We start from the raw sequence: 13,075 nt of genomic DNA, 5'->3' as shown, positions 1-13,075 counted from the left end.
CTTTATTCTACTCAGGTGAAGCACAATCTGTAATATTTTGTTCAATTTTAGGTGTCATATGTAAGAATGGATACTGACATTGTGCTACCTTAGACATATCGAAGCATTTTTAGGAAATATTGACAAGAATTGAAGTATTTCCCATATAGGTGGAAGAAGCAGGATATTTAGTTTGAAAGGAAAAAAAGACTTGGGAACATCATGATAACTGTCTTCAAATATTGAATGCCTGACCTACATAAGAACAATTTCTAAAGAGCAGAACTAGATGGCATTGGCAGAAGTCCAAGATTTTAACCATTTGGATCAATGTAAATATCAACTTTCTAAGAATTAAGTCTATCTGAAAGGGAAATGGCTTGACTTGGAAGACAGTGAGTTCCAGATCACGTGGGGACTTTACTTGGATGCAACATGACTACTTGTTAGGTAAGTCATAGAGCAGATTTCTGTTCAAATAAGTGAGTAATGAGATACTAATCTCTGAAGTCCTGTCAGATTCTGAGATTATTTTATCCTAAAAGTATGAAAAACACTTTCCATTATCTCTCTAGGAATACTGAAGAATGAAGTGATCACATGTGGATCCTTTCCAGTGTTTGAAAGTCCATCTGCAATGACCATAGACATCTGCAACTGCAAAAGAGATGCCCCATTCCAATGGTACTCACTTCCATCCCCCCTTTTTTATATTACTTGGAATTCCAGGACTGGAAAATTTCCACATCTGGATTGGCTTCCCTTTTTGCATTGTGTATCTTATTGCCCTCTTGGGAAATATAACCATATTATTTGTGATACAGAATGAGAAGACACTTCATCAGCCCATGTTCTATTTTCTGGCCATGTTGGCCACCATTGACCAAGGCCTATCCACAACCACAATTCCCAAGATGCTGGGAATCTTTTGGTTCAGATTGGGGGAGATCAGCTTTGGGGCTTGTGTCACACAGATGTTCTTTATCCATATGTTGACTGGAATGGAATCGGCTTTGTTATCATTTATGGCTTATGATCGCTATGTAGCAATCTGTAATCCTTTACATTACACCACTGTCCTCACCAACAAGGTGGTGGCCTTGATGGGCACTGTGGTGGTGGTGAGGACTTTCTTCACAGTGATTCCCTTTGTGTTCCTCATCCTTCGACTTCCTTTTTGTGGAAAACATGTCATTCCTCATACCTATTGTGAGCACATGGGCATTGCTCGATTAGCTTGTGCTAGCATCAGAGTCAACATGATCTATGGCCTATGTGCTATTGGGATTCTGTTGTTGGACATTGTAGCTATAGCTCTATCCTATGTACTGATTCTCCAAGCTGTCTTTCACCTCCCCTCCCAGGATGCCCGCCTAAAAGCCCTGAGTACCTGTGGCTCCCATGTTTGTGTAATCTTGGCCTTTTATACTCCAGCCTTATTCTCTTTCATGACGCATCGCTTTGGCCGTAATGTCCCTCGTTACATCCATATCCTCTTGGCCAATCTTTATGTTGTTGTCCCACCCATGCTTAACCCTGTCATCTATGGGGTTAGGACCAAACAGATCCGGGAAAAGGTGTTAAAGATGTTTCTGAAGAAATAAATCCGAATTGGAACTCCAAAAATTTAATTTCCACTTTCCAAGGATCCTTAGGGAATATTCACCGATTATTCACATAGTGATCATAACAGGAGATGCTTCTTCCTAAGAATAATAACCCCACTCTTTTCTTGACATTCATTTTTACAGTCCTCTGGTGATACAACTTTCTAAGGGGTTAACTCCCATATTGGCCTTGTCACCAATGCACCATGACAATTAATTCTAATATTATAACACTGATACTTCTCAGCTGACTATCCATATTGTAGACCCTAATACCTGGTCTAATGATACTGTCAGGGAAGATATTGGTACTTTTGAATGAAACAATGAATTCAAAATAGCTCCTTCCTTACCCTCATTTGTGAATAGTTTTTGAAAAATCCTTATGTTGGCTCCTCTCAATTACTAGTGAGGAGCAACTCAAATGTTAAAGCTATTGACCTCTGCCATATTTTCACTGTGATTTCTAAATTCTTTTCATGCCTTCTCTGATTTCTTCACATTATATTCTTTCACCTGATAGTTTTAGCTCCACTAAAAAAAGCAAAAAGCAAAAAAAAAAAAAAAAAAGGAAAACTTGCCCTAATGTACAATTATACAAATTGTATAATTAGTTACCTCTGATTCTCTTTTATATCCAAACAGCATCTAGCATTTTTTTCCTTTCCCCATCAGGAAAAATTCCATATGGATGATTAATTTGCAGTCCTTGATATACTTTCCATTATCATTTACTTCTAAGTAATAGTTAAGGTCTAGGATTCCTAAGTCAGTTTCTGGGATATTCTTCAGGCAAACATGTGTGGAGTACATGACTAAAGAATAAATTGAGGAGGGAAGATAAGTATTATATAGTACCTACTATATGTTAGGCCCTGTGTTAAGTGTTTTCCTAATAAAATCTTATTTGTTTCACACAACAACCCTGTGAGATAGGTGCTGTTATCACAATTTTACAATTGAAAGAATTGAGGCAAATAAAAGTTAATTGACTTGCCCAGGGTCATACAGCTAACAAGTATCTGGGGTTTGATTTGAACTTATGTCTTCCTGCTTCCTGACCTAGAACTCTATCCATTTTGCCATCTAGATGTCCATAAGAGGAGAAGCTGTAGATAGTCATGTGATTTAAAGCAGTAAAAACAGGTCAGAGACTCTATAAAGGGACACTAGACAGCATATTAGACCACAAAGGCATGAACATCTACCAAAGAGAAGTTGAAACTAAGATAATGTTTTTTCATAGAAAAAGCTAGTGGTTTGTGAATAGATAGGAAGTCCAAGAAGAAAAGTATGAAAGAGAAAGTAAGTGAAAAAAAAGAATGGGTGAGTAGGAACGGCAGCATGAATGATAAAGGATGCCTATTTAAGGGATAAGAAAACTCAATAGAGTGATTATAGATCACTGTATATGCAGAGGAGATGTTTTTGTGTAGATGAAAAGCCTTTACATGAAACTAAAGAGAAATAGCTCTTGAACTATGGCTCCAACAGAATAGAAAGCTTCTCTAATGAACGGGTCCATGAAGTACAAATCATGGAATCGCAGAACCTGAGTTAAAAGATGTCTCAGAGGCCACCTCACCTGAATCACAACAGGACATAAATCCTGGTCTTTTATTCACCACTTAAAGTTTTTCACAAAAGGAGACATCACTTCTTCTTCCTCTATATTACTTAGATAATTATAATTGTTAAGAGTTATAATTATTTCTTCACATTGAACTGAAATATTATTCTCTGCAACTTCGAACCATGGTTCTTAATGATCATAAAACCATTGAATCTTAAGTTTAATATATAAGGGACCCTTAAAAGTCATAAATTCCAACCACTGCATTTCACAGATGAAGTTAATGAAGGTCAAGGATGTTAAGTTGGACTGGAGTCACATAGCAAGTAATTATTTAAATCAGGATTTAAATTCAGATCTTCCTAACTCCATGTCTAATCCTCTATCCAGCACACCACAACAAAAACAAGGCAAATTACTCTTCAAAATGATAGATTTACAAATAGTTGAAGAAAATTATCTTCCTTCCCCCATTTTCTCTTCTCTAAGCGAAAAAGCTCCAACTCTTTCAACTGATCTTCCCATGACAATATTTCTAGTCACTTTTTTCTCATAACTCTAATCTGGAATTATTTCCCTAGTCTCAAGGGCTCAAAATTCTTTGGGGAGAATATGCAAACAACTATGTACTGACACACAATCGAGAGGGATAATGAAGATAATCACCACAGTGAAAAATTGAGAGGAATCAGGAAAGGCTTTCTTTAGAAGATGTGATTTTAACTTAGACTTGAAGGAAGCTAAACAACAAAGAAGGTGGAGATGATGAGGAAGAGTATTCTATACATGGGATACAGAAAGAAAATGTCTGAATTTAGAAGTAGAAGGGGTGATAATAATAATGGGAAGGCAAGGAAAGGAAGTGGTTATAAATGACAACACCCAAGAGAGGATTCTATATTTGATCCTGGAGGTGATAGTGAGACACTGGATCTTATTGATTAGAGGACTGACAAGTTCAGACCTAATTTTTGGAAAGATCACCTTGATAGAGTGATGTACTGAAGTAGGGAGAGACTTGTGGCAGTTAGATCAATCAGTAGATCATGACAGTAGTCCTAATATGAGGTAATGAGGATCTGTACCGAGATGCTGATAATGTGAGAGAAGAAATGAAGGCATATATGAAATGTTTGCTACAAAGATAAAATTAGTAGGCTATGGCAACACATTGCATGTGGGGTGATAAGAGATAATGCTATTTTGAGGATGCCATTAGGTGCAGAGCCTGGGTAACTAGGATAATGAAATTTCCCTCACCAGAATAGAGAAGTTAGGAAGACAATAGAGATTTGCGGTAAAAGACAGAGTTCAGTTTTGAACAAGTTGAATTTAAGATATCTAAACATCATCAAGTTCAATCAAGATATCCAAGAGGCAGCTTAAGAAGTAAGACCAGAGATTCCACAGTGAGGTTAGAACTGGATATGTCAATATGAGAATCATCAGTACAGAGATGACCATTGAAATCATGGGCATTGATGAGATTACCCAAGTGATAATCATATAGAACCAGAAGTTGACACAGGCAGAGGTCTGCAGGAAACCCAGTGTTAGTGTCTGTAACTGTAGTGAAGATCTAGCAAAGGAAACTGACAAAAAAATAGTCAGATAAGTGAAGACTTAGGAAAGAATACATTCACAAAAGCCCAGAGAAAAAAGGGTGATTCACAGTGTCAAAAGTTACAGAGAGGTAAAAATGATGAAGATTGAGAAAACAGCATTGTATTGGACAATCAAGAGATCTTTAATAACATTGAAGAGGGTAGCTCCTAGACATTTGAAACTGAAAAAGGATTAAGTATTCATATGTCATATTTCATCACTTTTTTATGTCTTTGTTATAAAAGATCCTTAGCATTTCAAATAATTTTCTTTGCTCTTAGCTTATTTATTTGTAGTTTTAAACATTCACTTCCATAAGTTTTAAATTTTCTCTCCCTCCCTTCACAAGGCAGCCTGCAATATGACATAGACTCTACATATACATTCCTATTAAATGTAATTTCACATGAGTCATGTTGTATAGGAGAATCATAACAAATGGGAGAAATCATGATAAAGAAAAACAAAACCAAAAAGAAAGAAAATAGTCTGCTTTGCTTTGCATTCAGACTCTATAGTTACTTCTCTGTATGTGAATGTCATTTTCTACCACGAGTCCTTTGGAATTGTTTTAGGTCACTGCATTGCTGAGAAGAGCTGAGTCTCTCAAAATTAGTCATTGCACACCGTGACTGTGTAAAGCCAATCGTGGCAGCACACCTAAGGATTGCTGCTGTGAATGATTTTAAGTGTAATCACATACTGTAATGAACCCTCTATTTATTCTGCAATAAACTAAATATTGTTCAAAAAAGTAAAGCATAACATTCATAACAGTATCTTTAAGCAAAACATATTATCCTATACATACATGTGTCTCATAGCACTCATTACATCATATGGCACGTAGCATATATCATTGTATCTCCAAAGTCAGGGAGTCCCAGGCTAGGTTCGTCCCTAGCATGATGCGTCCTTAAGGGGTAGCAGAAAATAACATACCATCCACCCCAAGGTCACTCACTGTAATAACAATCTTCTTAATCAATACCGAGTGTATAAGTCTTCTCTCACCTTGACTCAAAGCTGACTTCCAAATCCCACAGCTCCTTTTCTGTGGGCCAGCTTCTCCTAGCTCTTGCTTGTGTTCATATGCAGACAGCTCTCTACTCCCATGCTTTGTCTCAGCTCATGAAGACTGTTCCACTCCAAACACTTCCTGCTTCTGCCTGAGAGCAGGCTCCAGGGGCACCTGCCTGCAGCTTCTGTTTCTATGAAAACAAAATTTTGCAGGGCTATAACAATATTTATGTACATTATCAATGCCATTTCAATTCACTTATAAAAACCAACAGACAGGGCTTCTGTCTGAGAAATTAACAGAGACGAACAGACATGGCTCCTGTCGAGGAATTAACATTGATCAGCAGACAGAATACCAACATCAAAAACATTGTTTTTGTTATACCTCCCCACAAGCAAGTTCCCCTATGCTTTATTCTAATCAAAGACTCTTAATTGATTCAGTCAAAGGCAAGATTCAAGCAAAGGCACTTGATTGGTTAAAACTCAATCCAGAACAGCAACAACAACAAACAACAACAACAACAATAAAATCCTTTTCTTGCTGTGACAGGCTATTACTTTGTACAGTGCTCTGGTTCTTCTCATTTCACTCAACATCTCAAAAGAATTTTCAAGGTGTTATTTTCTTCAGCATTTTTTGGGGGCTCCTTAGCAGTGTGCTGACCTGCTGTTCAAGCTTTGACTGCATATCTCTCATTTCTCTTCCCAGCTTTTCCTCCACCTCTCTAAGTTGATTTTCAAAATCCTTTTTGAGCCCTTCCATGGCCTGAGCCCATATAATATTTAGTCTGGATGTTTGGGATACAGAGGCCTTCACTTCTATGATTTTGCCCGATGGTAAGCATTGTTCTTTCTCATCAGAAAGGAAGGGAAGAAATGCCTGTTCACCAAGAAAGTAACCTTCTATAGTCTTATTTCTTTTCCCTTTTCTGGGCATTTTCCCAGCCAGTGACTTGACTTCTGAATATTCTCCTCACACCTACCTCGCCTCCTGATCCTCCCAGCCAGAGCTTGGGGTCTGAGATTCAAATGCTGCTTCCTAGCCTCATGGCTTCCGTGGGGGCGGGGCTGCTATTCAGTGTGAGATTAAGTTCAGGTGCACAGGTCAGGGCAGGGCCACCTCTCAGGCTCAGTTCCCTCAGGGGGTTTATGCAGAGACCTTCAGCAATGGATCCAGGCTCCTGCCTGCTTGGGGAGCCCTGGTTTGCCACTGCATCAGCTACTGCTTCCCAAGGGGGCCTGAGTTATGGGGGCACCCCAGTCCCCTCTCGACCTGCCAAGAAGACCCTCTCACTGACCCCCGTCACCTGTGGGTGGAGGGATCCGTGTGGCTGCTGAAGATCCCATCCCTGAAGTCCGCTCAGATCTACTCTTCTCAGTGCCGCGGCCGCAGTGGGGCTGGGCTCCACGTCTGCAGCGCGACGGACCTTTTGCGAGAGGTTTGCAGGTCCCTCTGGAACAGAAATCTCCTTTGCTCCACTGTGCTGTGGCCTCTACTACTCCAGAATTCGCCGTATGTTCCTTTTTACAAATGTTCTATGGGTTGTGGGTTCAGACCTATGTGTATATGCATCTTTCTACTCCACCATCTTGGCTCCACCCTCCCTCAAAAGAATTTTCAAATAACATAAGAAATAAATAATATTTTTTGTCTACCTATAACAACTAGATGCATAGAATGATGCATAACTAACGATTTCATACTTTCATTGTAAATGAGAGAAAACATTCCTACATTTTTATTGGGTCATTTCTTTGCCCATATTTATCTTGTCCCCTTGGAGTATCAGTAAAATCCCTCAAATTGTCAATAAATGATTTTATAGAGTAAAATAGTTTTATTTTTGAATGTAGATTTCATTATGAGATGATTCACTGAAAATAAAACTTCTATGATACTTAGTAGCCTCACTTGATAGGGGGCACTAATGCTTGTTTCAACATTTTATATTTACTAAATCTTTTCTCTATTAAAAATTCTGTGAGGTTACTAGTATAAGTACTATTTTCCCTATTCTACATGTGAGGAAATTGAACATTCTTTAAGTAACTTCTCTGATCATGCTTGGCTAGGCTCATATAGGTACTAAACACTATATCCAAATCTTCCTCTTTTTTTTCTGAAATAAAAAAGAAATTTTAAATACACACACACACACACGCACAAGTTCATTTTCATATTCAGAATACAACACAAAAAGAAAATGCTCTAGAAAACAATATATCTCTATTACATACCTATTCCTTTAAAATTGTATGCAAATTATGCATATTAATTCCTAACTGCCCTGATGTTCCATGCCTTCATAAGAACTTCATTTTTTTTCCTCTGGGCATTTAAAAAAATATAGTCCTTCACTTTTGAAGGGGATATTATTATTATTGCTCATGCCCCCATCCACTAACTTGTCCCTACTTTTTAAATAAAAATCAAATGAAAGATAGAGGAAAAAAGTCTTTGCAAGAAAAATAGCACAGCCAAGAAAAACAAATCAGCATGGTGCCTTTGTCCAAAAATATGCAGCTTTCTACTTTTTCTCATCACCTCTCAGTAAGGAAGTGGATAACATGTCTCATCAAAAGTTCTCTGGAGGAATCTCTCACTTCACTTCTATGTAATCATATGGGGAAAAAATTTTTTTTCTAGACTTTTTCTAGATTTACAATCATTTTTTATATTTTTTTATTTTATTTTTATTTATTTATTTATTTAATTTTAACAATCATTTTATTTATTTATTTATTATATATTTTTATTATTTTCTTTTTTTATAATTAAATTTATTTATTTAACTTTTAACATTCATTTTCACAAAATTTTGGGTTACAAATTTTCTCCCCTTTTATCCCCTCCCCCCCCAAACATCAAGCATTCTAATTGCCCCTATGACCAATCTGCTCTCTCTTCTATCATCCCTCTCTGCCCTTGTCTCCGTCTTCTCTTTTGTCCTGTAGGGCCAGATAGCTTTCTATACCCCTTTACCTGTATTTCTTATTTCCCAGTGGCAAGAACATTACTAGACAGTTGATCCTAACACTTTGAGTTCCAACTTCTTTACCTCCCTCCCTCTCCACCCCTTCCCTTTGGAAGGCAAGCAATTCAATATAGGCCAAATCTGTGTAGTTTTGCAAATGACTTCCATAATAGTTGTGTTGTATAGGACTAACTATATTTCCCTCCATCCTATCCTGTCCCCCATTACTTCTATTCTCTTTTGATCCTATCCCTCCCCATGAGTGTCGACCTAAAATTGCACTCTCTCCCCATGCCTTCCATTCTATCAACACCCCCACCCTGCTTATCCCCTTATCCCCCACTTTCCTGTATTGTAAGATAGGTTTTCATACCAAAATGAGTGTGCATTTTATTCCTTCCTTTAGTGGAATGTGATGAGAGTAAACTTCATGGTTTTCTCTCACCTCCCCTCTTTATCCCTCCACTAATAAGTCTTTTGCTTGCCTCTTTTATGAGAGATAATTTGCCCCGTTCCATTTCTCCCTTTCTCCTCTGGATATATATCTCTCTCACTGCTTAATTTCATTTTTTTAAGATATGATCCCATCCTATTCAATTCACTCTGTGCTCTCTGTGTGTGTGTGTGTGTGTGTGTGTGTGTGTGTGTGTGTGTAATCCCACCCAGTACCCAGATACTGAAAATTTTCAAGAGTTACAAATATTGGGGGCAGAGCCAAGATGGCGGAGTAGAAAGACGCACATACACATAGCTCCGAACCCACAACCCACAGAACGGCTAGAGGGGACCAACTCACGGTGAATTCTGTACCCAGAGGCCAAGGAATATTGGAGCGAGGGAGATTTCTGTTCCGGAGAGACCTGCAAACCTCTCACAGGGGGTCCTTCGCCCTGCAGACTGGGAGCCGGGACTGGGAGCTGAGTGCAGCCCCGCAGCAGCCGCGACACCGTGAGGAAAAGATCTGAGCAGGCTATGGGGATGGGATCTCCAGCGGCCACGCGGGTCCCTCTACCCACAGAGGGACCTGCAAACCTCTCGCTAAAGGTCCATCGCGCTGCAGATACGGAGCCCAGCCCAGACCTGCGGCACCCGCGGCTCCGAGAGGCACAGATCCTAGCAGGCTTCAGGGACGGGATCTCCAGCGGCGGCACAAGCCCCTCCACCCACAGGTGACTGGGGTCGGTGAGAGAGTCTCTTTGGCGGGTCGAGAGGGGAGTGGGGTGCCCCCATGGCTCGGGCCCCCACGGGAGATAGAAGCTGAGAGGCGGCTGCAGACAGGGGCTCCCCAAGCGGGCAGGAGCCTGGATCCATTGTGGAAGGTCTGTACATAAACCCCCTGAGGGAACTGAGCCTGAGAGGCGGCCCTGCCCTGACCTGACCACCTGAACTTAACTCTCTCACTGAATAGCAGCCCTGCCCCCGCCAAAAGCACTAAGGCAGGAAGCAGCATTTGAATCTCAGTCCCCAAATGCTGGCTGGGAGGACCAGGAGGTGAGGTGGGTGTGAGGAGAATATTCAGAGGTCAAGCCACTGGCTGGGGAGAATGCCCAGAAAAGGGAAAAGAAATAAAACTATTGAAGACTACTTTCTTGGAGAAAAGGTATTTCCTCCCTTCCTTTCTGATGAGGAAGAACAATGCTTACCATCAGGCAAAGACACAGAAATCAAGGATTCTGTGTCCCAGCCCACCCAATGGGCTCAGGCCATGGAAGAGCTCAAAAAGAATTTTGAAAATCAAGTTAGAGAGGTGGAGGAAAAACTGGAAAGAGAAATGAGAGGGATGAAAGAGAAGCATGAAAAGCAGATCAGCTCCCTGCTAAAGGAGAACCAAAAAAACATTGAAGAAATTAACACCTTGAAAACTAGCCTAACTCAATTGGCAAAAGAGGTTCAAAAGGCCAATGAGGAGAAAAATGCTTTCAAAAGCAGAATTAGCCAAATGGAAAAGGAGATTCAAAAGCTCACTGAAGAAAATAGTTCTTTCAAAACTGGAATGGCACAGATGGACGCTAAGGACTTTATGAGAAAGACAGATATCACAGAACATAGCGAGAAGATTGGAAAAATGGAAGATAATGTGAAATATCTCATTGGAAAAACAACTGACCTGGAAAATAGAATCAGGAGAGACAATGTAAAAATTCTGGGACTACCTGAAAACCATGATCAAAAGAAGAGCCTAGACATCATCTTCCATGAAATTATCAAGGAAAACTGCCCTGAGATTCTAGAACCAGAGGGCAAAATAAATATTCAAGGAATCCACAGAACACCGCCTGAAAGAGATCCAAAAAGAGAAACTCCTAGGAACATTGTGGCCAAATTCCAGAATTCCCAGGTGAGAGAGAAAATATTGCAAGCAGCTAGAAAGAAACAGTTCAAGTATTGTGGAAATACAATCAGGATAACACAAGATCTAGCAGCTTCTACATTAAGGGATAGAAGGGCGTGAAATATGATATTCCAGAAGTCAAAGGAACTAGGACTAAAACCAAGAATCACCTACCCAGCAAAACTGAGTATAACACTTCAGGAGAAAAAATGGTCTTTCAATGAAATAGAGGATTTTCAAATTTTCTTGATGAAAAGACCAGAGCTGAAAAGAAAATTTGACTTTCAAACACAAGAATGAAGAGAACCATGAAAAGGTAAACAGCAAAGAGAAGTCATAAGGGACTTACTAAAGTTGAACTGTTTACAGTCCTACATGGAAAGATAATATTTGTAACTCTTGAAACATTTCAGTATCTGGGTACTGGGTGGGAGTACACACACACACATGCACACACGCACACATACATAGAGACAGAGTGCACAGAGTGAATTGAATAGGATGGGATCATATCTTAAAAAAAAATGAAATCAAGCAGTGAGAGAGAAATATTGGGAGGAGAAAGGGAGAAGTTGAATGGGGCAAATTATCTCTCATAAAAGAGGCAAGCAAAAGACTTATTAGTGGAGGGATAAAGAGGGGAGGCAAGAGAAAAACATGAGGTCTACTCTCATCACATTCCACTAAAGGAAAGAATAAAATGCACACTCATTTTGATAGGAAAACCTATCTCACAATACAGGAGAGTGGGGGACAGGGGCACAAGCAGGGTGGGGGGGAGGATGGAGGGGAGGGCATGGGGAGGAGAATGCAATCCGAGGTTGATACTCATGGGGAGGGAAAGGATCATAAGAGAATAGAAGTAATGGGGGACAGGATAGGATGGAGGGAAATATAGTTAGTCCTATACAACACAACTAGTATGGAAATCATTTGCAAAACTACACAGATTTGGCCTATATTGAATTGCTTGCCTTCCAAGGGGAAGGGGTGGAGAGGGAGGGAGCTAAAGAAGTTGGAACTCAAAGTGTTAGGATCAAATGTAATGTTCTTACCACTGGGAAATAAGAAATACAGGTTAAGGGGTCAAGAAAGCTATCTGGCCCTACAGGACAAAAGAGAAGATGGAGACAATGGCAGGGAGGGAAGATAGAGGAGAGAGCAGATAGGTCACAGGGGCAATTAGAATGCTTGGGTTTGGGGGGGGGGAATAAAAGGGGAGAAAATTTGTAACCCAAAATTTTGTGAAAATAAATGTTAAAAGTTAAATTAAAAAAAAAAGAGTTACAAATATTGTCTTTCCATGTAGGAATGTAAACAGTTCAACTTTAATAAGTCCCTTATGACTTCTCTTTGCTTTTCACCTTTTCATGCTTCTCTTCATTCTTGTGTTTGAAAGTCAAATTTTCTTTTCAGCTCTGGTCTTTTCATCAAGAATGCTTGAAAGTCCCCAATTTCATTGAAAGACCATTTTTCCCCTGAACTATTATACTCAGTTTTGCTGGGTAGGTGTTTCTTGGTTTTAGTCCTAGTTCCTTTGACTTCTGGAATATCATATTTCACGCCCTTCTATCCCTTAATGTAGAAGCTGCTAGATCTTGTGTTATCCTGATTGTATTTCCACAATACTTGAATTGTTTCTTTCTAGCTGCTTGCAATATTTTCTCCTTGACCTGGGAACTCTGGAATTTGGCCACAATGTTCCTAGGAGTTTCTCTTTTTGGATCTCTTTCAGGCGGTGTTCTGTGGATTCCTTGAATATTTATTTTGCCCCCTGGTTCTAGAATCTCAGGACAGTTTTCCCTGATGATTCCATGAAAGATGGTGTCTAGGCTCTTTTTTTGATCATGGCTTTCAGGTAGTCCCATAATTTTTAAATTGTCTCTCCTGGATCCATTTTCCAGGTCAGTTGTTTTTCCAATGAGATATTTCACATTATCTTCCATTTTTTCATTCTTTTGGTTTTGTTTTGTGATTT

General features: G+C 39.5%; 1 protein-coding gene across 1 annotated transcript; it reads left to right on the top strand.

Annotated features, from left to right (window-relative positions):
• The first annotated feature begins 647 nt into the window (after nt 1–647).
• On the top strand, nt 648–1,583 carry LOC140508779 (olfactory receptor 52E4-like). The gene has a single exon (XM_072616651.1). The coding sequence runs from the start codon at nt 648–650 to the stop codon at nt 1,581–1,583; it is 936 nt and encodes a 311-aa protein (XP_072472752.1).
• Nucleotides 1,584–13,075: the final 11,492 nt, after the last annotated feature.

The sequence above is a fragment of the Notamacropus eugenii genome, chromosome 5 (genome assembly GCF_028372415.1).
Source record: "Notamacropus eugenii isolate mMacEug1 chromosome 5, mMacEug1.pri_v2, whole genome shotgun sequence".
Classification (NCBI taxonomy): Eukaryota; Metazoa; Chordata; class Mammalia; order Diprotodontia; family Macropodidae; genus Notamacropus; species Notamacropus eugenii.
This window is presented reverse-complemented; position numbering and strand designations above follow the sequence as displayed.